General features: G+C 49.2%; 1 protein-coding gene across 1 annotated transcript in view; it reads left to right on the top strand.

The window, feature by feature from the left end:
- The window catches only part of HELLS (helicase, lymphoid specific), a 588,544-nt gene that overhangs the window by 170,829 nt on the left and 390,199 nt on the right, over positions 1-27,516 (top strand). The window contains exons 10-11 of the mRNA XM_069610592.1: positions 287-430; positions 8,767-8,963. Coding sequence (XP_069466693.1) covers positions 287-430; positions 8,767-8,963 — 341 coding nt within the window. The remainder of the gene's footprint in view (positions 1-286; positions 431-8,766; positions 8,964-27,516) is intronic.

The following is a 27,516-nucleotide window of genomic DNA, read 5'->3' as shown; positions in this document are numbered from 1 at the left end:
TGGTCACCCCAGACCATTACTTGCATACAGTTTAGGTGGCGTTTCTAGAAGTGATGTATTACTTTGTCCTTTGACCACTACGTATGAAACAAATGACAATAGTAATGTATCCAAGACCACAATAATGCCACCCAGTGAGCAATGCATATTGTTTTAGCTCCATAATATTGGTGTAGTTGGTCATTTAGTGGATTGGAATGTTATGCTTGTTCAGTTTTGCTTTTCTCGGGGATGTGTAATTTTTCTTTGTTTTGAGAATTGGGAATAAGCACTTGCTTCTCTTTAGATTCCCATCCTGCTGTACCATGGGGATCAACAGACACGTCGTAAACTGGCACGTAAGATTTCTAAACGCGAGGGAGTGTTGCAGACTCATCCAGTGGTGATAACCTCCTTTGAAATTGCAATGCGGGATCGACCAATACTGCAGGTACAAAGAAGTAAACCATGTAAAGGTTTTGTGCAAATATGTTTGTTTGGCGTTTTATGAACCTACAAATATTGGCACATCTACATTTGAATTGTAATGAATTATTTTAACCTGCTTGTCGATTCAAAATCCAGGAAAAGACCAGCGTGTTGGCCAAAGCTCTTTGATGACGAAGTCTAAGACTTTGTGCAGCATTATAAATTCTAGATTGGAATACACAACTACTGTGGTCTGCAGCAGATCCAGACACTGAAGAGGCTGAAACCTTGTTATTGGATGGACTGCTTCAGCGACTTAACTGTTTAGCAGTGGCAGCAAATGCATTTGCGCACAACTGGAGCTACGTGAAGGGCAACTCCCAAAACAAACTTGGGCATATTGTATTGGGAACTCTTTCCATAGGCATGTTTTGTTCACATGGATGCTTGCCCACCAATTGAAACTTTTCAGGTATGGTATCCTGGCCAACGGACCCTTTACCATAAGGCGTAACTGATGTTGCCCTTGGCATGCTTAGTGTTGGGTTACTGTAGAATCGGTCACTGTCACCTTTCTGCATACTGTTGGGGAGAATGTTCATTTCTGTGCCAAATTTTAACTTCTGAGTGAGTATCTTTTTTCTCACTCGTGTGTGGGTATTTTTATTTTCTCCCTAGGATTTGTTTCTTACTGTTTAATAGGTGTTGGGGCGAATTCTCTTCAATGGCTAATTACCCTTACCTATAGAGTCCCCCAGCAGCTTTGCTGGATTTGAGGGGATAATTTTTTTTCCCTCCTAAGAGTGACGCTTTTTTCCCACTCTTAGGCAGATTGCTACTGTGTGTTAGGCTATCTTGTGTGCTTATGGTCTATGGGGTTTTTCTCACCCTAATAGGAATCCCCTTTTTCATGTGTGGTACACAGCACCCTCCGTGCCGTACCACAGGGGTGTCGTAGCGACTCCCCCAAACATAGACTCCATACCCTGGGACTGACTACCGTCTCCCAAGGCATGTAAAGTCCCCATTGACTTTACTAGTCAAATCTTATGAACAAAACCAGTACAACCCATCTTATTATGGAGGTACTGGGAAGGGTTAATAGTTTTTCCCTGGTGTTCATTTTCGAGGGGGTACTGTACAGACCCTCTCTCAAACGTTTCTGGCTGATGGCAGTGGTTACTACCGCAAATATTTTCCTATGGGATTTTCCCATTGTTCGAGGCTACCACTTTTACTGACCGCTTCTAACATACCGCCGGTTTATTTTAATATTAACTTTACTCCGGTAGGTTTTTATTGCCAGAACTTTGATTTAATTTCTTTCTCTATAGTCCTAACCCAGGTCGGGGATCCTTTGTTCGTCCTTTTGGTGGGGTTCTGCACAGAAGCCCTCCTTTCGGCGCCACCGAGTCTGGGGTAGGCAGGATGTGTGGATGGAGAATAGGCACCTTTGGACAGCGTTGCCTACGCAACCCAAGTCTCCCTCTGCCCCGATAGGCTGGGTGGTTCTCCCTCCAGGAGAGCCACCCCACTGTGAGAGTGACAGCTAGGCTGTATGAATGGGGGGCCCTGCTGTATAAAAGCAGGGTACTGAGGACTGGAGGACAAGACATTGCCACTGGAACGAAGAAGCCGAAGAGGAGAAAAGCCAAAGACGTCTGCAACAACTGAATCACCGGTGAAGCCTCACCACTTTTCTCCAACGACTCGAGGATCTTATCCTGCAAGAGTCGTCTTCCCTTGGGCTGGTGGGGCCAACCAGTTTGCCAATCGCCTTCCTGGACCTGCTGTGGTCGAATCGCCAGTGCCAAGCACTAGGAGACCAGATAGCCAGGCGCCAGTCCACCCCGACCGAAATTTAAGGGAGCGTACCTTTTAATTTCGTTTGGCAGCACCGCGGCTGGTTACATCCCTGGGCAGTGCAGTAACTCGAACCTTCCATGACGAGAGCCTCTCTTCCTCTGCTGGATCTCCCGAACTGCAGGAACGACCGCCACCGCAGGAGCCTCTTGTACATTTTAAGGTACATTTTTCCGCCAGGCCTCCATTTCCGTTGGGTACTGCTAAAGGTGTTTTTAGTCCTTTACCTACCTACTGGGTTGGCCGCCCCTATCTAACATTGTCTTTCACCTTCTGCAACCACCTTTTCGAATCGTTTAACAAAGACTTGACTGCAACTATATTTTGCTCCTGGGCACTTTGCCCAGTATCGCTGACTCTGGCACAGGCCTATTGACTCTGGCTAAATCTGTTACAACTGCCTTCTCTAGATTGCTTCTCACCGAGAAATGGGTTTCTGCACCGGACTCTTATAACCACCTTTTCCCACTTTTTAAACTTGTGAAGTGCCATTGTGCTTGGTTTTCACCTCCAGTATTATACATGCTAAAGTACTGCCTTGCCTAACTTGTTAACAATTGAAGTGTTGCTGGTGTGTTTAAGAGTATATTCCTGTATAACTTGGCCTTTCCCTCCCTTTTGAGAAATTGATAGTGCCATTTCTGCTTGGTTTTCACTCTTGCTCAAACTTGTCTACAATTTAAATAGGGAGTTGTGTATACTTTTCTTGAATGATTTAATTTGCTTTTATAATAGTCATTTGTGTGTGAACATCAGAGTGTTTAAAATAAATACATATGTTTGATACCAAGCTTTGTGTCATGATGCCTACCTCCGGGGACCCAGACCAAGTCCAGCAACCCCTGAAGCATGCATCAAGTTATCCTAAGCAAGCCCAATAACCCCTGCTAGGGGCTATTTGGGTCCAGTCCTGGCGCCTATGGCGCCAGGCTTGTATGGAGAGTCAGGCTCATAGATTAAAACTTACCTGATTCAGACCATGCTGCAAGAGCTCCAAGCCAAAGGAGGTTTGGAAGGGACTACTTTACTTGGGGACTTTTTTTTTACTCGGGCGGGGCTGGGGAGGAATACTTATCTGCGACTATTTTGGAGGCTATTTAAACGACGCCCGAAGAGCAGCACACGCTTTGCGTTATTCTGCATCCAGCAGCGTAACGCTCACCGTGCCTGCAAGTCTGCATCCAGCCTTCTGCCACGCCCGCCTCGAGTTTGGAGCTCTTAGAAAAAGGGAGAAAGAAGGAGAAAAGGTTAGAACAAGAGCAATACCTTTGATCCTTACCTGAATTCCCGATCCATTGCGCCTTCGACCTGGAAGAAAAGTTATTTTATGCGCCTCGCCTGGTGCAGCGCCACACTCAACGGCCTTCGCAGCATCTTCACATTCCCCCGCATCCTCCTGCATGTTCCCGCTGCACTCCGGCACCTAAGAAGACAAGAACAGCAAGGTGAGCCAAGGGAATACACAGAGGAATATTAGTTATCACCATAGACTTACCTGATCTTACCACCGGGGGTACTATTCCTCTTCACGGGTCGGCGCAGCTTCCACTGCATCTTCGCCGAACCCCGGCCCCTAAAGGGAAACAAAAGGACAGCAAGGGGAAACAAAGGGACTAACAAGGGGAACCCTCCTCACCGCAATAGACTTACCTGATTTTACCGCCAGAGGTATTATTCCCTGAGACTTCATACTTTCTCTCGGCGCCTGAATAAGGGAGAAAGCAACAGGTTACATATTGACATTATTTTATCGAACTGTGTTGGAAAATACAAATCCTTACCAGAATACTACCGGTTGCCATGATGAACTCTTCATTAGGGTCCAGCTGCAACCTGCAAGGAATCGGACAAGACTGAAAGTCGGGCATTTGAACTCTTACGAACTTTATACTTGCGGCGTCTTGCCGGGAACCTCAGCGTCAATATTCGGGAACTCACCAATTCCTTCGAGCCAGTGAAGCAACTGGTTATCAACGCGCCCCAGCACTCAAAGCAGGATGGAGAGCTCATCTTTTCAAACCATCAGAAGAATATTCATACGGGCCAAGCAAACGAAGCGAGGTGGGCCAGTCCAGCCCGTCATCTCGGCCCTACGCGTCACATTGGTGGAGACCGCAGCTGTCCAGTTCTGATCAACGCCTCTGTGGGAGCCAGGTGAGCGTAACACTTTGGTCAGCGTTTCCTTATTCCATAGTATTGTAGTCCTAATGCGTAAACCCTGAATACTGCTAATCTCCCTCTTGAGATGTCTGACTGCTTAGCCACAGCTACCAATTAAATCTTTGTGGTACAGACTGATACCAAAGGGGATTTATTGCTCATACCTGTAGTCTTAATCTTCTGTAGTGCTCCCTAAGGGAACTGCACAGGATTCTGCCTAACAATGGGGTCTAGTAAACTCCATAGGCATCTGCTTTTTGCATTGTGCCACTGAAAGTCCCTTGGACTTCTCTTAATGTTTAACTACATTTTCTTGGGTGAACTACTGTTACCAAGAATGGTAAGAGGACTCCTGTCTTATTTGGCTCATCTTTTGTGGGTCCAGCACACACCACCCTATGGAGTGCTGGGGTGGGATTACATAGCTCCTTTACACCATTCCTCATGTAACATTTTGTTACACTAACTCACTTAAATGGCTGGTGGCGGTGGTTTCTTTTTTACCACCTAGTGACCTGTATCTGCAGGTTGATACCTCAGCTGCAGTGCTGCTCCCAAGGGTGACCATTTTCTCAAAATGGCCCCAATCATTTCGACATGTCCTAGGTTCCTTCTGGGCTTTAATTCTGTTTGCATCAGGTTGGAGTCCTTTTTGTATTTTTGCCTTTGGCCCAGGTTGCAGTGTGTGGGAAGGAAGTGAGCTGGCATATCCTTTGTCTCTAGGTGTGCCTGAGTGAAACCAGTTCCAATGGATGATGGCCACCTTGCTGTGTGATGAATAAATGAGAGCGTGCATAAAAAGCGAGGTCTTTGGGACTAGAGGCAGTGTACTACTGGAGGACAACATACGAAGCAGAAGACAAGAGTACGCTAGCAGCACCCTCCTGGACCGTGAACTGCCTGGTGAAGCCCTGTAGCTGTGCTGACCCCATTTTCAAATGTTCAGGGAAGACCCGTAATGGACGACTTCCTTCCTTAGGCTGGTGGGGCCAACTAGCGTTGAGATGGACTATTTTGGTGCAACCCCCGACTTGCTGTGACTATCAAAGGCTGCATAAGCCCAATATCCAGGGTACCGCGACCATCTGTGAGTGTTGTCTTCTGATTTCCGAATCTGGCCAGATGGGTATCCAGAGGACCCTACAGAAGCAAGAAATCTGCATAGAGACCCCTCACCAGAGTCCAGGATTGAGGGATCAAGGAGATCCTAACCAGAGCTTTTCGTTCTTTGGCACCACAAAGCTGCATACTCTATGGAAATCCATTGCTGCCGAGGTCACTCTCTGCAGGAGCCCACCAGATGTCCTCCCTTTCATCACCAGGAACAAGGGTCTACTGTCAAGAAGGCAACCTCCTGGAACAACTTAATTTCACAGGTACTGGGGGCTTGGCCTACATGATCCTTTTGCCATTTTGGGTGCTTCCTATCTTTGGGAGTGCGATTTAACCCTACACTAAGTTGACCTCAACTTTCCTGCGTTGACCTTACAGCTTTCCTGCGTTGACCTTACAGCTTGTCCTTTCCAAAGGGGACTCCTCTTGAGTTGCTGTGATTTCTCTTTTGAACATATGGTCAAAGAATAAGAGCACTCGAACTTTGACTTTGCCCCTTGACTTTGGCTGTCCTGACTCCCTGAAGGCCTCCCTCTGAACCTATAGGCTTTGGCAGTGCTTGTTCCCTTACAGGTTTTAAAAGTTGAATGCTTTAATGCTGGGATAATAGACTGCCTGCATCCCTTTCGGAGAATGGAGAACTTATCATTCTGTTCTAATCTAACCCTTCCTTAAGTGAATACTGCAAAGGTGATAGTATATAAATGCTATACTCCTCAAAAGACTTCCCCCTCTGGGTGCTGGAACATATTTAACATATGAATTAATTACTCACCTGCTTCTTCACTTTTTTTATTTGCTAATTGCTGCTTTTTAAAGAATGTTTTAAATATCTGTGTAAAAGTTATGTAGAGTGTGTACGTGTTTAATTGGATACTTATATTTACTGATTTCATTCTACAGCTCACATTACCCCTCTTAAGATAAGCCTGGCTGCTCAGTCACACTACCAACTTGTCTGGTACGGGCCTATATTAAAAGGTGGGTTACCTAATGTTTGTTTGTAATGCGCACCTAACCCGAGGGTAGCCGGGCGCAAGAGCAACAAGAGGATTGTAGAACTTGGGTTACATTTGGTGAAATGGATGAAGGCCAGATATGGTTACAGTACTGGACACATCCGCATCATTGAAGAGTTACAATAAAACAAATTTACAGTATGTATAATATACAAACGTTAGAAGATATAGCTGAGCATGTAGGGTAGTAGATGATAAAAGCTAGTATGTTAGTTGTCGTGTTCCTTGATCTAATATGATGTCTTGTGTACTCTCACCAGTTGGAATGCACCATTTGTTACCCAACAAACACCTTGTGCCCTTGCACCCACACTGTCTGTCAACTGACGTAACCAGTGTAACTGCAAGCGACTACTATTGAAGTAATGGCTGTTTAAGTATTGAATACTTATTCACTTATCTACCTTTTTCTGTAAATAAGAATAAATGTATATTTGAATATAACGTTTGTACTATTGTGTTTTTGTCTACAGTGCACATCCTCCTATACCCCTGACTGCTCTCCCATTTGTCAAGATCCTTTGGGTAGTACCGGCTTATACTAAGAGTTGGGGACCTGTACACCTAGGGATAGTTTTTTGAAGTCTTGTCTCAAGTGACCTCTCCACAAACTGTCTCCCCCAGCATGGACTTCCTGCGCCTGTATCTCCCCACCATCTGCAACATCCCAATTGCTCCTCTCCGCTGCCCTCATTTCATTATGGGCTCCATATGTCCATATAATTTGTCACCTAAATGTTGTACATGGATCACATGTAAGTGAGGTAGCACTCTGGAGCCAGGTAGGTACAAAAAGTTACTTCATTGCTTGAAGGTCGCAGCTAAGGATAGGTCGGAGAGCAGGGTGAATGCATCCGTCTAGCTGTCTCCCATCCCAAGTCCCCAACGGTCATACTTGACTTCAGAGGTTCCCAGATTCCACATTCTATATTGTATCACTGCTCATGCACTCAAGCAAACACAGGCAAGTACGTAAGATACAATTTTTCTAAAAAAAAGGCATTCATTTCCTGCATCGATCTGGTATATTAGGACAACACGACCCCGGCCCTGAACCACTCAAAGCCTTAACCGACCAGGGTCACACTAGATCACCTGAGAATAGATATCACCCACCCAGTCCCACACATGAAGATTTAGATTCAGACGCACCCACCAAGCCAAACTATACTCAATAGGCTACAGTTGGATCAGCGCAACACCACCAAATCGAGTCGGCCCACAAGGAACCAGCAACATCCGAATCCACAGGTATATGAGAAGTACCTCAACCAGGATACAGAGCCCACTAGCCCAACCCTCAATCTTCTGCATACTTAAACCCACACAACCACCCATCTCCCATCTCCCATCACCCACAGCACTCGAGTCCTTCATCCGATACTAGCAACAAAGCCCAGCACTCGGTGTATACCGAGCTGAAGCTGCCAACAGCACACCACTTCTCCCACTCTCCTCCTCCCCTCCTCCAGACTAACCTTACCCCACCCTTCCTTTTTACAGATCCGCCAGAGTGCCTGGGGACCAATTCCGTTGGTGACGGTGCGCTATACAAGTGCCGATAACATATTTGACAGTTATCAAATGTAAAGTAGCATGTTGTATTTAAAATGTTTGGACCACAGATGTGTAGATTTTTCTACAGGACAAATGGGTTAAAACAATTCCACGCCCCTGAAATTCTTTTAAATCTTCTCAGAAGTGAATGTATGTTGTGTGACAATAGAGGGTTTGTTGCTTGGTGTGAATCTTAAAAGGCAAACCATTTTATATTTTTGTGCTTGCCGGTCTAACTGGAATTATTGGAATGCAGGGTCTCGTTGTAGCTCTGGACAACTCGCACACACTACCGAAGTGTAAGCCTTGCTACCTATATTGGTTTGGCTAGACTTCCGTGGCTTTCTATTATAATTCGTTGGCCTCGAAATCCACCAAGGGTTGATTTCTGAAAAACTATCTTTAATGTGGTTAGTATAAATTTTAAAAATAGTATTGTTGCAAGTAGGGTTCATCCTTTGCTTACCTATTGGTCAAAGTCCCAAACAGCCACCTTTTCCCCATGCGGTTCTCCTAGACTGAAACCATCTTCTTATAAATTCATTAACACATCTATTGCGTGGTCTTTTAGGATGTGCACGTATGTAAATTAAATTGGGTAAAGTATTAAACTGGTTATGCAATGATCTATAATTTTTTCTTCCAGAATTTCTACTGGAAGTACCTGATTTTGGATGAAGGGCACCGGATTAAAAACATGAACTGCCGCCTCATCAGGGAATTGAAACAGTTCAGCTCTGACAATAAACTTTTGTTAACTGGCACTCCATTGCAGAACAATTTAGCCGAATTGTGGTCTCTGCTGAATTTCCTGTTGCCTGATGTGTTTGATGACTTGAAAAGGTATGCCTTTTTTATCATACCAAGCATGGTTTCTTATTTGATTGCATGACTAGTTGTTCCCAGATATAATTCTAAAGTGTCCAGTCCCAGTTGGATGCATTGCCCTAAGAAGCACAGCTGTGCAGATGGCGGGCTGGGCTGGTCCTCTGCTGTTCTTGGCCGGGAGTTTACATATCTTGCGTGGGGCTCAGTCTGAAATGGACAGCTGTGGGATTGGTGGCTGTTCTGTCTTGCTGTGTGGTTTCAAGCAGCCTGTGACTGGTTCCATTGGAGCTAACTGGCTTGCGCATTGCTCCCTGTCTACTACAATAGTACTTTTTGATCTCTGTATACTAGTTTGGCTTTGTACAGCATCCTCTGCTACGGTGCGTCTTGTTTCAATACTGTTCTAACATGTTGATTTATTTTTGAAGGATGGTCGGGACTGGGAATGCAGGGTTTTTCTTTGAGCTGCTCTGCCTAAATTGCACTTGCTCAGCATTCCTTGGTATCTGTATATTTGCCTAAATGTTTTTGGCTGTTCGCCTTTTTTGGTGACTTTTTCTACAGCTGGACTTTTCTGCAAGTTGGTTGATATTGGAAAAGTAGGTGGTTACTGTGGGCATAGCCATTGAGCTACTTCCTTCAAACATGTGCACCTGTGTTTTACGTGCATGCACTTTAGTACCATAGTACCTGTTTGGTAAGATCATGTTTGATCTTCATGATCTTTCAACCCAGAACCTTTTGCTTGGATTTGGGGATTATTTCTCCTTGTCCCTAGGTGAGTGGGAATCTGTCCCACCCCCCACCACACAGCCTTTTACTCTTATGGGTGACCTTTCTAGGTCTCTACATAGTGTATGATTGGAGTTGTTTTGCCCCTTTCAGCTTCCATGCACATTTCTATTAAGTGCACTTGGGTGAACTACTGTTTCCATGGTGTGAAGATGTATTTTCACCCCTTTTCCTTTTATATAGTTAGCCAGCACACCCCACCTTATGTGGAGATTTTCTTAATTAAATGTTTTACAATTGCAAGTTACTGAAGGCTTGTGGCAGTGTCAACTACATGACTTTTAGTCCTCATTACTCACAGGCTGTTAAATCAACCTTGGCAATGCACAGAAGGGCCACCATTCTGCTAGAATAGTGGGCTCCTTTTTTTGCTGTTTCTCGTGTTCTTGTTTCAGAGGTCTTCCCCCCCCCCAACCCCCACCCTGCCATTCTAGGCGGTAAAGACCTCGGTGGAAGTAGTCTTCAGAGGGAATCCTTTCAATTCCCTGCCAAGGCTCCAGAGGGTCTGCTAAGGCAGGAAGTGAGGGAGGAAACCAAAACTGTGCAGCCCTTTTGGCTAACGCCTTGCCTGAAAGGAACCATGGCTCACTTGGGAGGGGGCATTGTTTAACAGCAGGGAGAGTTTGCAGAAGTTGTGCTGTAGTTCTGATAAATACTGAGCCAGGAAACTGCTGACAAGTCGACCACTGGAGCAGAAATCAAAGTGGAAGATGAAGAAAAGACGTGTGATGTGATTTCCAGCAGTCGAGCCTGCTGTGTAACCGAACAACCCTTCCCATTGACATGGAGGTCCCTAATGCAACGACTCCTCTAGTCTCAAGAAGACATGCATTTTGAGCCCTCCCTTGACCTGCTGCCAATACCCAGTGATTTCAAGCCAGTGTGCAGTGCATGGTCTTTCAAAGTCCAAATCCTGCTGAAACTTTGGTGCACTCCTGCTGGATCTCAAGAGACACAATTTGCATCCTTTAAGTTACTCACCAGAGTGCAGGACCAGATTACTGAAGAGAATCCGACCAGTGATATTTAATCTAGTACCTGTAAAAAGGTGCCAAATACAGAGCTGTGTAGAAACCTTTGCTGGAAGCCTCCTGTGACGGCTGCTGCAAGTTCCTGTCTAGTTTGTCTCCAAGCCAAGAAACCAGGGACTGGGTCCTGTGCTGATGCATCCTGAAGGCATCCATTCCCATGCTGTTCTTTTCTCCTACGGTACACATAGGTGTGTGTGTTCTACATTAGGTGGCATGGGGAGCTAAAAGTAGCTCCTGATGCCTGTTGGTGTCCAGCTAGCCAGGCTAGACTAAGCCACAAGCTGGATCTAAATGGCTCCCAGCTCCCCGCAATGTATTGTAAAAACAGTTAATTGGTGTAGAAGTGTTTCTTTGGACCATGTGTGCTAAGTGGTGTCCCTTTCTACAACCCTCTCCCTAAAACGAGCATGGCTGCGCTGTCATTGCTACCATAATACTAGGTGGTACAGGCATGTACTGAGTTAGTTTTGCCCAAGGTGTAGTTTTTACAAAGTCTTACTTGGGTGGACTTTAGAAAAGCAAACACCTAGAACATTGTGGTCACAAGCTTGTGCCAAGTCACTGCTTCCTGCATTTTCAGCATCCCAACATAAATCAAACCTATCCTGGAGCTGCTCTTTTCACTGCGACTGGAAGGATGCTTGTAGCCTGCCAACTGTGACAATCACCGGAATTCACTGGGTATAAGGAGTGTCCTGAAGAGGGCAGCATCAGCATTTATTCAGACGCGGCTTGCATCTTGCAGTTGCGTCAAATCGAAAACATTCCAACCTGCAACACCTGGCACATCTCAACCAAACGGAGTACTATATAGTAGGAATGCTAGAATGGGGGCCGAGCATTCTCTGTGGCAGCAGCCAGATTGTGGAAAGCCCTGCCACCTGCATTAAATCAGATCGCAGCTCATCTGAAATGTAGACTGTCCCTGAAAACGTTTCTATTTTGGAGCAGAATGATGTGAACCTTATTGTGGTTTCCTAGCGCCAAGATGCCTTGTGGCGGTAGTGCGCTCTATAATTCCTTATAACGGGACTGAAGACCAGTCTCTCAGCAAAACCCAGAAAATCCATCCTGATCCGTGTGAAAATCGGAGGTTGGGGGGAGGGAGGGGGGTGTAAGTAAGTATGCCTGTCTCCTACCCCCATTGCCTCACGTCTGCCATAGGATAACATTGGCTGCAAACCCTTTGTCTATCTTACTTTTTGGGGTCAAGTATTCTACCCTTGGAGTCTGAAGAGTTTACCTGTCTTCTGATGAGAAATTGTTGCTGAATTTTGTAAAATTGTTTGAATCTCCCACGTCTGTTGCATAGAACATCTTCCTGTAAGATCTTGTATTGGCACCTGTGACGTTTAGTCCAACCCTAAAATGTAGGGGGCTGAGTGACCAAAGTATAGGGAATTTTACTAGTGACTGGTTCTAACCATTTTTCCTACAAGTATTTGCCTGTTTTATCTGCTGGTTAGTTATTTAGGGCTTTTATTGTAAGTGAACCTACTGTTGAATGTGTAATTTTTTTTTAATGTTGTGATATTACTTCCTGCTTTTCATTCCTTGTGCTCCAAGTCCTAAAATAATAAACTATTTTTAGAACTGTCTAATCTCAATTGTTAATCTGCGGACCCATTGAGGGTGCTGACCACACTCGCACTCCGGAGACTAAACCTTGACTGCGCTCCAATGCTTCCTTGATTGGGTTTTGACCAGGGTAGATGACCTCGGACCTCCAGGATTGATTTAGGAAATCTATATTTGCACTGGGAACAACTTTTCGTCCACCTGGATCGTCACTCGTCCAGGGTCAAAGTTCCTGGGTAGCAGAGCCTTAGCCCAGCTCTGCGGAAGAAACCCTGGCCTTATCACATTCTCGTGGAGTTTCCGTCAGATTACTCAATCACTGGCACATTAAGTACTTGCCTCTGGGTGGACATCATGAATTCACTACAGGGGTCCCATTGGTCCAGGAGTAGTGGTGTTGCAGGCCCGGCTCTGCCGTGGAGCACCATTGACTTGTATTACTCCGCTTGATCTGCCTTCTCCAAATGGCTCGGTTGTGAATGCGGTCTGTGTTCCCTTGGGCCGGTTGCCCTTTGGCTCTACCTGGGGGTAAAATGAGGACTTGGGGCTTCCATGTTCAATTTGTCCTGTTAAGTTATTAAGAATCTTTTTTTCTTTTAAAGGTTACTTAACTGAACTGACATTTTAGTACCTTTTGGGCCTTTTACAAAAGGCTTAGGACTTCTCACACATGGGACACAGGGCTCCAACTCTTAGTATAGGCCTGCACCACATATGTTTTGTTGGTAGCAATGTCTGAGAAGCCAGTCTTATCTTACTGCTTATTGTTTTTACTGCATGCAGCTGCAGTAAAGCAACCATTGGTGCCCCTTTTGTCAAAATGGCCCGGTCTGTTTCACCATTTCTTGTTGGAAAGGTCCTTCTTGAGATTTACTCTGCATGCCAAACCAGGTTTGGTCACTTTGTTTCGTCTTTGGCAGTGTTCACGGCTGAAGCCCGCCTCTGGCTCCAGCGTGTCTGGCAGGAAGCAAGGGAGGTGACCCCTGTGCTTAGTCTCATTGGTTTCAGGAATGCACCCAAAGGTGATTGGCCATCTGGCTGTCCTTGCAGGACAGCCACCCTGCTGTGCGAGTGAAAGGCTGCCAATGAATGGGAGAAACCTGCATAAAAGGTGAGGTCCTTTAGACGGAAGGCAGTTGACCACTGGGCGAAGGAATCCGAAGAACTTGGAAGAGACGCTTGCTGCAACTTCTGGAGCATTGATTTGCTTGGCGAAGCCCTGCTGCAGTGCTGAATTCGCCTCGACTCGAGAAGCCCTGCATAGGACAACTTCTCCCCTTGGGTTGGTGGGACCAATCGACCCCAAGACAACTCATCTGGAAATCCTCTTGGAGTCGGCTGTACTTCCATTGCTGCTGCAGGAACTGATTGCCATGGAGAGGAACACCAGAATTTAGTATCGTTTAAGTTGGACCCCCAGATCTAGGAAGATCTGCAGGACTGAGCATGCCTGAGCCACCTCAACAGTGCTGGACCCCAGAAGAAAGGAAAACTCACAAGGTATCTGAGAACCACGGTGGTGCTATTAGCGAGACGATGAAACCGCGAAATGCTGCTGGTCTGAAGTTTGTCCATTGCTGCTGCCCTTCGAATCATAGTGCAGGAGTCCCCAGACGTTCTCCTTGTCCCCATGACTGAGGCCCAGGAACACAATCTGCTATACAACCGGCATGGAAGCCAGCTGTAACCAATTTTTCATACCAGTACTTACCTCTTGTGTAGCATTGCTAGCTCTCAGTTGAGACTTGTCTGTTTTTGCAAAGTTGCTTACTGCTTTGCTCATCACAAGCCACCTAGCTTGTGACCCAAGTTATTTTCTTTTTCAACAAACGCTCTAGTAAATTGAAAGACTTACTTGCCTATTTTATTTGTATATGGTTTACATAATAAGAACAATGTCATCATTAGAAAAATACATATAAAAATGTATACTGAACATAGAAAATCAGTGCAAGAGTATACAAATTCAACATGATTAAAGATGAGAATAAATTCCAAATTCATGCAAAACGGCATTACGGGCACTCCTACTTTATAAATACAGCTTAAATAATAAGACCAATTCTCAGAATGGAGAAGCATTAGGCTGCACCCTTAAAAGGAGCATGAAGCAGTCAAATCAAGGGTGCATAAAGATCTAGAGATTTGATAAAGCCAGCAACCGCAAGGCCCTCCGACATTAGAAATTGAAAGACCTCTTGACCAAATAAACCTATCTGCCCCCAGAAGTCTCAAGGTGTTGACTTTTCCCAGGTGGAGAGCCCTAGGACCTTTCAATTCACACAATCTAGGAACAAATGGCGAGCAGTTTCAGTCACCCCTGTCATGTGGCAAAAGCGACAGAGGATATTGGTGTCTTTATAGAAGGAATGCGATTAAAAGAACTTCCTTGGTGGGAAGAATATTCCATCTAAGTTTCAGGAGGAGGGAGTGATGGCGATTAGGGAATTGTCATGAAGGACAGGGTTCCTCTCCTTGTGTTCAAATTTTAAATCACTAAGATGAGTGACATTTTTCAATTTTACTATTCCAGTTATGGGAATAGTTTTTCACCTTATCCGGATTGGTCATCAGAGTATCCCTGTCCGTGCACAAATCCAACAAAGTCCTATCACAGAGGTCTCTAAACTTTGAGAGATCTAAATTGCGAACCAAGCATCCCTGAATTTTGCCCAAATCAACATGGAGAATCCTCTTTAGGACAAAGCAAGGAACGGAAAAGGGCTAGAGCCCACCTGTGGTATTTAGCTCTGAGACACGAGGCCGAATTCGAACCTTATAGCCATGGTTGGAATAATGTTAGGGAGTTTCATGACCTTTAATCCAAAAATACCCTCTAAGGAGTCCCTTAAAGTACAGATATCCAAAAAATGGAGTTCCATGCTATATATTAGCTTCGGAACAACCTTTCCTTCAAAGAAATTTACTGGTGGCTTAAAGGAAAACCTGCCATACTTATTGTCCAGCTTACTGGTCTGGGAGATGAGCGGTAAGGCCTTATGTCTAATAGACCGTCTAAGTTCACCGACCGAAGGTTGAGCCAAAATCAAAAAACCCAGACCATTTTTTGTGCTCTAATCGGTTCCCCACCAGTTTTCCACACTTGTTTGTTCCCTTTTTTCCTTTCAAAAACACCATTGTGCGGGTTTTGCTGGGGTTAATTTTCAGGCCATTCATTGCAGCATATTGATCAAACTTCTATATTAGTCTTTGTAGACCGACTTTGGTGTGATCAAAAAGGAGAAAATCGTCAGCATAGGCCAACCCCGAGAACCTGAAATCACCCCAATTTTGCGCTCACCGACCCTGCATCCCTGAGGAATTTCCCAGTATCTGCCAAATATAGGATAGAGGCAGGGAGTCAGAGGGCAACCCTGTCTCATACTTATTTGTGTTATTATTCTTCTGGAAAGAGTCCCTTCCAAGCTAACCCTTGCATGAATCACTGTATTATCATAAATGGCCATGATGAGTTTAAGTAGACCTACAGGGAGACCCCACTTGGAAGGTTTAGCCCAGAGACGAGACCTAATGAATAAGTCAAAAGCATTTGATGGGTCAATTGGGGCAACATATAAAGTACCCCCAAATTTGCTCCATGCTGAATCTTGGAGAGCGGTTAGAATAAAGCCATTTAAGTTGGTTGAATGTCCGGCCCTGAACCCTGTAGGATATGGTTCTCTTTAATCCAATCATTCACATGTGAGAGTAGCAAGGAGGCAAATAGCTCGCAATCCGCATCGATAAGAGATCGGTCTGTAATTCTTAACAAGAGTCCGCTGACCTCTTAAAGATGGGAACTATGTGGGCAGTTTGCCAACTAATGTGTATAATGCCAGTTCTCACTACATTTTGGAAGAGCATGGAGAGTAACTAAGCCCATATTTCCGGTAAGGCTTCCACTGTGTTCGTCAAACCATTAGGTCCTGGTGCCCTTATTCTTAGCTTTGACAATTGGTCTGAATACTGTCTCGTAATCAATAGGCTCCCATAAGGTGTTATGTACAACCTCCCCAGTTGCAGGTTCTTGGAGTCCCTCTTCCCCTTGCCCATAAAGCTCAGTGAAGAAATCTACCGATTGAACCTCAGGGATAGAATTTAGTTTATCAGTAACTGAAACATTCTCTTGAGAAGAGCACCCAAAAAGCCCTGAGATCCCTTTTGACCAGGACATGGAGCATCAGCGCAGCATCGTTTCGCAGCAGTCTGCATTTTTTTTGCTAAACAGTAGTTTTTGTATCTTTGCCGTATTGATATGATAGCATTATCAGACTGGTCAGTAGCGAGATTTCGGGTATCTGTCAAACCTGTGGACATGGTCTTTTAGAATGTCACTTTCTCAAATTATCATGGACACTACTATGGAGAACTTTCAAGAATCTATCATAGTGTGGTGTGTTGAAAACCACTGGTTTCCATAAAAAAGAGGTGTGATTCAGGGAAGACAGAAGTTGGACATTGAAGAGATTAATATGTCCAGACGACCAGCGTACCCCGTGCCTTGTCCCACATTTCTCAAATTACATGGACCTCCAGTGGACACATTTTCGGTTGGGAGACTGAAACCGTTAAAGTCCCATGATCACTCCGATTATTGAAGTGTACCTGGACTTCAGAGGAAGGAGAGAATGACCCACAAAATAATAATCTATAGTAGAAGTTGAAAGACCTCCCTGCCAAGTAGGGAAAAGAGGGTGGGTGGAGTCAAAGATGTAAAGAGTGGACAACAGTAGAAACCCTTGCAGCAACAGTTTTTATACACTTAGGTCCCAGGTCAGCCATAAATGGGGCAGATGGGGTAATGGTGGACTGTGGGCAAGTAGGGCCAATTTGAATAGCATTCAGTTTCATTATCCACTTCACTAACGGGGTGCCCCCTAGTGGAGCAGCCCCTGTCACCCAAATTAAGGGCTAAAGTGGCTGCTATTCTCTTCCTGAGCATCGATAGAAATATCATGATTTCCATTGAAAATACAACTATTGTCTCACATTGTGCGTGGGGTAATGGCGAAGGTATTAAAAACCTCAATCCTACCCTGGGAATGCATTTGGGCGTGGACAACACTTTTTAGTGCTATACCTAAGGGGCAAAGATTTGGAATACTGGAGATTTTTCTGGGGAGTTCTCATCTTTGCCTAGAAGGGCAAAAAAGGGGAGGTGGGCTAAACTACCTTCCTTAGAGTATGGAATACGAGACTCATCCATAGACTTCAGGGGGTCAGAAGTAGCCACCATGGCTGACTGGCTCCTGAGACCCTTGCATGTCATTTAAGAAAGGCCACAAAAAAGACTCGAACCAAAGGAGCAAACGGAGCCCAAAGAAGATTAGCAAAGTGACGGGGGCAATAACTCACAGAAGCATAAAAATCACAGAATTCATGTACAGATAGTTAAAAAATCTTGATAAAAATGCACTGAATAAGAGAAAATAAATGGCAGAATCTGAACAAAAATATTCGTAGGCCTGCATCTATAATGTACAAATGGCGACCAGAGTCTACTGTTATAGTAGAGTACAGCTTCCTAATAGGAGGTCATAGTTAATAGTCGAGCAGAGTTGGGCACCAGATTTCCTTTATGGCAGCTGAGACGTCCAAACAAAGTTATATATTCCCAGGTTACAGGGTAAGGCATGCCCAACAGCTGAAGGAGCTGCCAGAGTCCGACCCTCCTCCCTCACCCTGTAAACCTGAAGAGAGGAAGTAATAATGGGGGATGCCCCGTAAAAAGCACTCCGATAATCGATTATCTCGGGGTACTCGCACATTCACTTCCGGGAGCATATAGTATGCTTGCGAGCCTCAAGCAGAGCAGTTTAATGAACAATGGGGCAAGTGCACAGGTCACAGCCAAACAGCGGCTCCAGCCCTTACAGCTCCAGGGCTTAACGCCGCAAGGGCGGCTGTGTGAGGAATAAGAACTTCGAGTCACATGACCTGACATGTGACCGGCAGGGGCTCCGCCTTCCACAAAGCAGCAAGAGCGGAACACTCAGTGCTGCCTGACAGCTGATCACCAAAACAGAATTAAAGTCCAAGCACGGGCATCAGAGGGACTTCAAAGTAGTGGAGCTCAACTTGCCTTCATAAGAACTCCAGCTCCCCTATCCTTTGCTAGGCTGGCTCCCTGAAGACTTTTCTAACCTCTGATTTTGTGTTTTGATCTGTCCCTCCATAAAGTCACTGACTTGTGTAGCTGGGAATGGGTTAATCTGCATTGCAGTGGGGGGGTTAAAAGTGCTTACCTGTTTGAGTAACTTGAGAAACTATTTTCTCTTAACCTTTTTCCTTTTGACAAAACTCAGTATTGTTCTAAGTGTACCAGTGATATATGAAGTCGCCTCGGGGGTTAGGAAGTGTCTGTGTGCCATCCCAAATGGGTATCTACTGATTTATTGAAACTGTTTTTGAAGTATAGCAGCTTTACATTTTTGCTCCCTTCTGAAGATTTATTCAAACTGACTGTTAAATTAATACATCATTGTCAGGCAAGATTTATGGAAGACTAGGGGAACTGAATATCTGGGTCACCCTAAACCAACTAAAAGATCCATTCCAATCAGGCTTTGTTGCAGGCATAGGTACTGTACACAACATTCTATGTCTTAAATATGGTAAAAATGCAATACGCTGCCTGAGGTCACTCTATATTTGGCCTTCATTGACTTCCGTGCCACATCTGACTCAATTGATCGGGTTCTCCAGCATGGGGTCTGGCATGGATTCACATGCTCATGAATATTCCACGTCAGGCTGGGAATCCTCAGTAAAGAATAAATTGGTATCGGTTTCATTTCTTATCTGTCTTTCTTAGTAGTAACCAACCACTGATCTCTGGGTCATACTGCCCCCCGCCAATGACTGCCATCTCCCTAAGCCCCGCCTCTGGCAGCTATCCTCAGATTTTTACTGCACGCTCAAGTGTTGGGAGTCCTCGTGCTTTAGCTCTCGAGTTTTTGCTGAGTTTTCGTGCTTTTTCAGGAGATTTTCTCATTTTTCGGTTTAATCGAGCTTCAAGCTCCACCGTTTCTACGTCCGATAATGGGGACCCGTTTCGGAATTCTTCTACGCCCCCTCAAGGGTGAAGTTTTCGACAAGTTTATGCTTCTTGGAGGATTCTGGAAGATCTGCGGTCTACCTCAACGGACATGGCCCAGGACAAGGGAAGCTTGACGCCTGGATCCAAGCTATTCAGGTGCTGCCCTGGATGCGGATTACAAAACGTTTTCAAGGAGGACGAGCATTTGCAATGTCTCTACTGCCTTCATGAGGACAAGACGCACCTGTAGAAGGACTGTGCGTTCTGCAAGAACCTTTCGGAATGGGCCAAACGGCTGAAGAAGGGCACAGCAGGTGAGAAGGCGAAAAAGTGTGAGCGGGCTTCTAGTGTGGGCGCCCCGGCGACGGGGGCCCAACAGAAGGCCAGAAAGGGCGGGCTCTTCGGCTGCCAGGCAGGGCGCATCCTCCCCGGCGCCATCAACCACGAGCCAACGCTCTGGCTCGGGTAAGAGGAAGGCCGAGCACCCGGCGAAGCTCCTGGGGGGACCCCGGTCGAGCTCGAAGGCCCCATCGGAGGGGGAGCGAGGCAGTGACCCTCCCCCCAAGGAGAAGGCGGTGAGTGCACCTCAGGTGGTGACGGCCTTAATCCATCCGGCCAAGGCCTCTATCGATACTGTCGCGGCGGCCCTGGCTCAGCCTGTGAAGGCTACACCAGTGGTGGCGACCTCGGGGCCCATTGTCTCCCTGCCACCGCGGAGGGAGTCTTCTTTCATGCCCATCGACAGGACCCCTGTGAAACCTCCGACAGAAGAAAAAGGGGGGGGGGCAGGAGGTCGTCGTGGATTCGGCCTCAACCTCTGAGGAAGAGCTGATCGAAGTCTTAAGCCACGGCGTTGGCGTGGAAGACCAGCCCGTCGGGAGGGACCCTGACTTAGGAGACGACGAGCACGTCGAGGGTGCCGACGGGGCTCCTCTCCGCCTGTCGGACTCCCCTCAACCAGTGCCGCAAGACAACTCGGCGGCCATTTTGTTGGCTATACAGTCCTTATGCTCAGAGATAAGGACGAGACTGCCGTTACCACCAACGGAGGAACCGCTCCCGACGGGGGACCCGGAGCCAGGCCCTTCTGGGAGCCCTCCCCCGAAGAGAAGGATTCATCCTCCACCTTTTCAGCCATCGCGCCCTGTTCAGCCCTCCTCCACGACACGTGGGGATGATACGGGGACTGACGATGAGGATTACGACGTGGATCTCCCGTCCTCGCCTCCCACCCGGGCTTCCCCGCCCGACGAGATTGGATCGTTTCACTCCATGATCGCCAGGGCATCCAAGCTTTTCCGGCTCTGCCCGGAAGAGAAGGAAGGTTTCCTTTACCAACGGCGCGAGGCCAAGAGGAAGACGGTCCTCACTGTACCTCTACTGGACGATATTTGGGATGAGGGCCTCGCCCTCAAGAACCCATCCACGATGCCGGCTAGAAGGGATTGGTACGAGAAGTACCGGGTCCCGGATGCGGCCCCCTTGTGCCTTCGGGCACAGCCGACCCCGGACTCAGTCGTCTCCGCGGCGGCCTGGAAGAAAGCAGGGGGGAGAGGGGGTGCGGCCTCTAAGTCGACCTCCCCGCCGGACGGCGAGGGAAAGAAATTACACACGATGGGACGCAGAGTCATCTCGTCGGCAGCGACGACGATTAAGGCGGCCAACGCCTTGGCTATCGTAGCCCGCTACGACAGGGAGTTTTGGTACAAACTGGCCCCCCTGCTGGACTTCCTGCCAGACGACAAGAGGGCGGAAGCCCTAGAGATCTTGCAGGAAGGAGAGGTGGCGTCGGACCACGCCATTATGATTGCGACGGACATCGCTGACACTGGATTTCGCCAGTTGGGCAACAGCGTGTGCCTTAGGCGGCGTGGATGGCTCAAGGCAACTGACTTCCATCAGGACGTGCAGACCAGAGTCTTGGACATGCCGTTCGACGGAAACAACCTGTTTGGGAAAACAGTGGACGATTCCCTTCAAGCCATCGAGGCGGACATGGAGACAGCCCGGGCTCTTGGGGTTCTCCAGCAACGGCGGCCGCCCTTTCGGAGCGGCGGAGGCAAACAGGGTGCCTCCAAAGGTTCCAGCGGCGGATTTTCCACCTACTGTTAAGTGGCCCGTTCGTTGTCACAGGAAGCTTACAGGGGACGAGGCAAGTCAGGCGGACCCCGCCATCGTTGCCAAGGAGGACAAGGCGGCAAAGCCTTGTCGAAGCAGGACTGAACCGGCCGTGGGGTCGGGCCCCCACCGAAGCACCCCCGTTGGGAGGCCGGCTGGCGAGCGTCGGCGTGTGGGAGTCCATCTCCACCGACCATTGGGTGCTGGACGCCCTAGCTCAGGGTCACGCGCTCGAGTTTCTAAAGAGGTGCCCACGTGTCCCCCCTGTGGCCAGGAAAGAACATCACGTCCCTCAACTTCTCTTGGAGGTAAAAGCGATGCTCAAGAAGGGCGCCATCGAGCTCGTCCCAAAGAGGTTTCGGGGCTCCGGAGTTTACTCAAGATACTTCCTCGTGAAGAAGACGGGAGGATGGCGTCCCATCCTGGACCTACGACGACTGAACAAATTCATCAAGGCACAGAAGTTCCGGATGGTCACCCTCCAACACGTCCTGGGTCAACTGGAGGAGGGCGATTTCCTGTCGTCGTTGGATTTGGAGGATGCCTACTTCCATATTCCCATCCTAAAGGGACACCGAAAGTTTCTCAGGTTCGTGGTCCAAGGGCGTCACTACCAGTTCAGAGCCCTTCCCTTCGGATTGAGGTCGGCACCCAGGGTGTTCACCAAGTGCCTCGCACCGGTGGCGGCGCAGCTGCGCCGAGAGGGGATCCACGTCTACCCCTAACTGGACGACTGGCTCATCTGAGCAAAGACAAAGGAGCTCGCCGTGGAGCACACGGCAAGGACCGTCTAACTACTCACAGACCTGGGATTCTCCATAAACTACACCAAGTCCCACCTGGTGCCCGCGCAAGATGCACGGTTTCTGGGAGCGAAGCTCGACAGTGTCGCTTCTGGCCTCTCCGTCGGAGGAAAGGACGAGGGCCATTTTGGGCAAGGTGCAGCGGATGCTGGTTGCGGACGCGGCCAGGGTGAGGTCCATCAAGTCCCTCCTCGGAATGATGGCTTCTTGCATTTATCTCATCCGCCTGTGCAGGCTCCGGATGTGCCCGTTGGAGTTCCTGGACGCGCGCTGGATCCAGACGACGGGCAGCTTCGAGGAGAGGATCACACTCGACGAGAGTTTCCGACGAGCGATCCGGTGGTGGGGCACCCGCGCGCATCTGATGGCGGGCATGGACTTCCAGACCCCCGGCCACCAGGAGACAGTGACCACGGATGCCTCCCTGGAAGGGTGGGGAGCGCACACCGAAAATCTGCACGCGAGAGGCCTTTGGCTTCCGACGGAGAAGTCCCTCCATATCAACGTCCTGGAGCTCCGTGCAGTGTTTTGGGCCCTCAGGTCCTTTCTTCCGTCCCTCAAGGGCAAGGTGGTGAGGATCTCCACCGACAACACCACCATGTTCTACATCAGGAAGCAGGGCGGAACCAGGTCCCCAGCCCAGTCCAAGGAGGCGCAGGATCTGTGGCATTGGGCCGTTGCCCAAGGGATGTTTCTGGTGCCGTTTCATCTGGCAGGGATAAAAAAACACCATCGCCGACTCGCTCAGCAGAGAGCTGCGCTCGTGCCACGAGTGGGAACTACGACGGGATCTAGTGGACCGCCTCTTCCGAGGGTGGGGCACACCCCAGATCGATCTGTTTGCGACGGCGACGAACTCCAAGTGCCGGAGGTTCGCCAGCAGGTTTCCCCAGCCGAGGAGCATGGGCGATGCTTTCTCGTTCCCCTGGGAGGGCCTGTTTCTATACGCGTTCCCTCCATTGCCATTGCTGATCCGGCTCATCAACCAGCTCAAGAGGTCACGGTGCAGGATGATCCTCGTCGCACCTGTGTGGACGAGGCAGATATGGTTCCCGGAGCTTCTGGACTTGTCAGCGTCCCCGTCAATCAAGCTGCCAGTGGACGCAGATCTTTTCTCCAGGGAAGGAGGCGCCATCCTCCATCACGACCCCAAGTCGCTGAACTTGCAGGCCTGGCTCCTGCAGCGTTAGAGTTTGGAGGATACGGCATACCGGCCGACTGCAGAGAGGTTCTTGCAAAGGCCAGGGCGTCCTCAACTCTTAAATGCTATGGACACAAATGGAAGAGGTTCTCTGTCTGGTTCCACGCACAGAAGATTAACCCTCTACGGATTACGGCTCCCCAGGTGCTGCCGTACCTCCTGACGCTGGCCAAGGCTGGACTGGCGCACGCGTCCATCAAGATTCATCTTGCTGCGATCTCCCGATACACCCGAACCACGGGGCGGACGTCTTTGTGGTCTCATCGTCTGGTGAAAGAATTCATGAAGGGACTGTTCAGATCGTTCCCGCCGGTGAAGGCTCCGGCCCCGACGTGGGAGCTCAATGTGGTGCTGACCAAGCTCATGGGACCTCCGTTCGAGCCTCTGCATTCGGCTCCGTTGAAGTTCTTGTCGTGGAAAACAGCGTTTCTTGTGGCCATCACCTCCGCACGAAGAGTGGGAGAGATCCAGGCCCTTTCCTGCAAGCCCCCGTACTTGACTTTTCACGACACGAGGGTAGTGCTCAGGACGCACCCCTCCTTCATGCCCAAGGTGCCGTCGGACTTCCACCTCAACGAACCCTTGGTGTTGCCTGTTTTCTTCCCGTCGCCTTGTCGCCGGCCGAAAGGACTTTGCACTCGCTGGATGTGGCTAGAGCGCTGAAGTTTTTTACATGTTTTCGGAAGACGTCACTTTTTGTGAACTTTGGACCTGTCAATCAGGGGAAGGCTCTCTCGAAGGCCTCCATTTCCAGATGGCTCTCCGGCTGTATCTTGTACTGTCATCGGTTGGCAAACCGACCGCTGCCTGGCCGTCCGAGAGCCCATTCCACCAGAGCGATTGCAGCTACCACGGCGTTCCTATCTGGTGTGCACTTGCTGGACATCTGCAGGGCTGCTACGTGGAGGTAGACGCACACCTTCACGAAATTCTACTGCGTCGATCGGGATTCCAGGGAGGAGTCCAGGGTCGGCCAAGCAGTGCTGCGCAATCTTTTCGCCTAAGGTGAGCCTGGTGAGGAGGTAAGAATTGCTTAATGTTGAGCCTTTGCCACCTCCCGTGGTTGTGCATGTGTGTACTGCTATGTATTCATTAGCATGTGAATCCATGCCAGACCCCATGCTGGAGAAGGAACAAGTTATTTACCTGTAACTGTTGTTCTCTAGCATGGGTCTGGCATGGATTCACATGCAAACCCTCCCGCCTACCCCTCTGCGGCTCTTCACTTGGTCATACTGCCACTTCACGTGCTACCAAATCTGAAGATGGCTGCCAGTGGCGGGGCTTAGGTAGAGGGCAGTCATTGGCTGTGGTCAGTATGACGCAGAGATCAGTGATTGGTTACTACTACGAAAGACAGATCAGAAACGAAACTGATAATGATTTTTTTCTTTACCGAGGATTCCCAGCCTGACTACGGGGAATATTCATGAGCATGTGAATCCATGCCAGACCCATGCTGGAGAACAGTTACAGGTAAGTATGGGGACGGACGACGACGCAGTGGACATCCCGTCACCCACCCCGGGGGCTTCTCCAGCCAACGAAATTGGCTCCCATAACCAGGGCATCCGAGCTCTTCCAGCTCTGCCCTGAAGAACAAAAAAAGGAAGGGTTTCTTTACCAACGATGAGAGGCCAAGAGGAAGACGGTCCTCGCGGTGCCTTTGCTCGACGACATCTGGGACGAGGGGCTTGCTGTCCTCAAGAACCCTTCCACGATACCCGCCAAGAGGGACAGGTACAAGAAGTACCAAGTCCCCGATGCCACCCCCCCTTGTGCCTCGGGGCCCAGCCCACGCCGGACTCTGTCGTCTCGGCAGCAGCTAAGAAGAAAGCAGCGGGTGCGGCGGACTCAACTTCCACTTCCCCGCCGGAGAGCGAGGGCAAGAAGTTGGACTCCATGGGACGACGAGTCATCTCGTCGGCGGCGACGACGATTGAGGCGGCCAATGCCTTAGCGATCGTGGCCCGCTACGACCGGGAGCTCTGGTTCAAGATAGCTCCCCTGCTAGACTTCCTACCCAACGAAAAGAGGGCGGAGGCCCTACAAATTCTGCAGGAAGGCGAGGTGGCGTCGGATCACGCCATAACGGTGGCAACGGACATTGCTGATACTGGATTTCGCCAACTGGGCAACGGAGTTTGCCTCCGGCGATGAGGATGGCTCAAGGCGACAGACTTTCGCCAGGACGTCCAGACCAGAGTGTTGGATATGCCGTTCGACGGCAAAAATCTCTTTGGTAAGGCGGTGGACGAGTCTCTCCAGGCCATCAAGACCGACTCAGACGGCCCGGGCCTTAGGGGTACTTCAACAACGACGGCCCTTTTGGAGCTCCGGAGGCAGACTGGGTGCCTCCAAAGGATCCAGCGGTGGCTCTTCCACATACCGCCAGGTGGCTCGCTCCTCTTCCCAGGAAGCCTACCGAGGTGGCGGCAAGCAAGGGGATCCCGCCGTCATCGCCAAGGCGGCAAGGCCGCCCCCAAGCATGACTGACCCGGCCGTGTCGTCGGGGCCCCCACCGAAGCACCCCGGTGGGAGGCCGGCTGACGAAGTTCGTCAGCGTGTGGGAGTCCATCTCCACTGACCGGTGGTTGCTGGACACCCTGGCCAACGGGCACTCGCTGGAATTCCAAAGGAAGTGCCCTTGCATTCCTCCCGTGGCCAGGAAGGAGAATCGTGTCCCCCCAACTGCTGTTGGAGGTAAGGGTGATGCTCAAGAAGGGTACCATCGAGCTCGTCCCCAAGAGGCTCCGGAGTATACTGAAGATACTTCCTCGTCAGAAAGAAGACAGGCGGTTGGTGCCCTATCCTGGACCTGCGTCGGTTGAACAGGTACATCGAGGCACCGAAATTCAGGATGGTCACCCTCCAGCGCGTGCTGGGACAGCTGGAGGAGGGCAACTTCCTGTCGTGGGACCTGGAGGATGCTTACTTCCACATCCCCATTCTAAAAGGGCACAGGAAGTTTCTCAGGTTCGTGGTTCAGGGACGCCACTACCAAGTCAGAGCCCTACCCTTCGGATTAAAGTCGGCACCCAGGGTATTCAAGTGCCTGGCACCAGTGGCAGCGCGCCCGCGCCTGCAGGGGATCCACGTCTACCCCTACCTGGACGATTGGATAATCCGGGCAAGGACAAGGGAACTCGCCATTGAAAACACTGCGAGGACCGTCCGGCTGCTCACGGAACTGGGGTTCACAATAAACAACCCCAAATCCCACCTGGTTCCGTCGCAAGTAGTACTGTTTCTGGGAGCGAAGCTCGATACGGTGGGGCAATGGGCCCCCGTCAGAGGAGAGGACGAAGACCATCCTGGGCAAGGTGCGGCGCCTGCTAGCCACGGACGTGGCCAGGGTGATGTCCATCAAGTCCCTCCTCGGGATGATGTCCTCATGCATCTATCTGGTACCACTTTGCAGACTTCGGATGCGTCCGCTACAGGAGTTCCTCAACGCCTGCTGGTTTCAGGCGACGGGCTGCTTCAAGGACCGGATCCCTCTCGAAAAGGAGTTCCGTCGGGCGATCCTATGGTGGGGTACTCGTGCTCACCTCACTACAGGCACTGACTTTCAAACCCCAGTGTTTCAGGAGACGGTGACAACGGACGCCTCTCTGGAGGGTTGGGCGGCCCACACCGGAGATCTTCACGCAAGAGGCCTTTGGCTCCCAGAGGAGAGGTCTCTCCACATCAACATTTTGGAGCTCCAAGCAGTGTTCTGGGCGCTCAAGTCGTTCCTTCCGTCCCTCAAGGACAAAGTGGTGAGGATCTTCACTGACAACACCACCACGATGTTCTACATACGGAAGCAGGGGGCACCAGATCCCCAGCCCTATCCAAGGAGGCCCAGGATCTGTGGCACTGGGCCGTTGCCCAGGGATGTTTCTGGTTCCCTTCCACTTGGCAGGAATAAAAAACACCATTGCCGACTCACTCAGCAGGGAGCTGCGCTCGTGCCACGAGTGGGAACTACGTCAGGACCAGGTGGATTGGCTCTTTCGACGAT

Source organism: Ambystoma mexicanum, chromosome 8 (assembly GCF_040938575.1).
Source record: "Ambystoma mexicanum isolate Mex_15411 chromosome 8, UKY_AmexF1_1, whole genome shotgun sequence".
Taxonomy (NCBI): domain Eukaryota; kingdom Metazoa; phylum Chordata; class Amphibia; order Caudata; family Ambystomatidae; genus Ambystoma; species Ambystoma mexicanum.
Note: the sequence above shows the minus strand (reverse complement) of the source record. Positions and strands in the feature narration are given on the sequence as shown.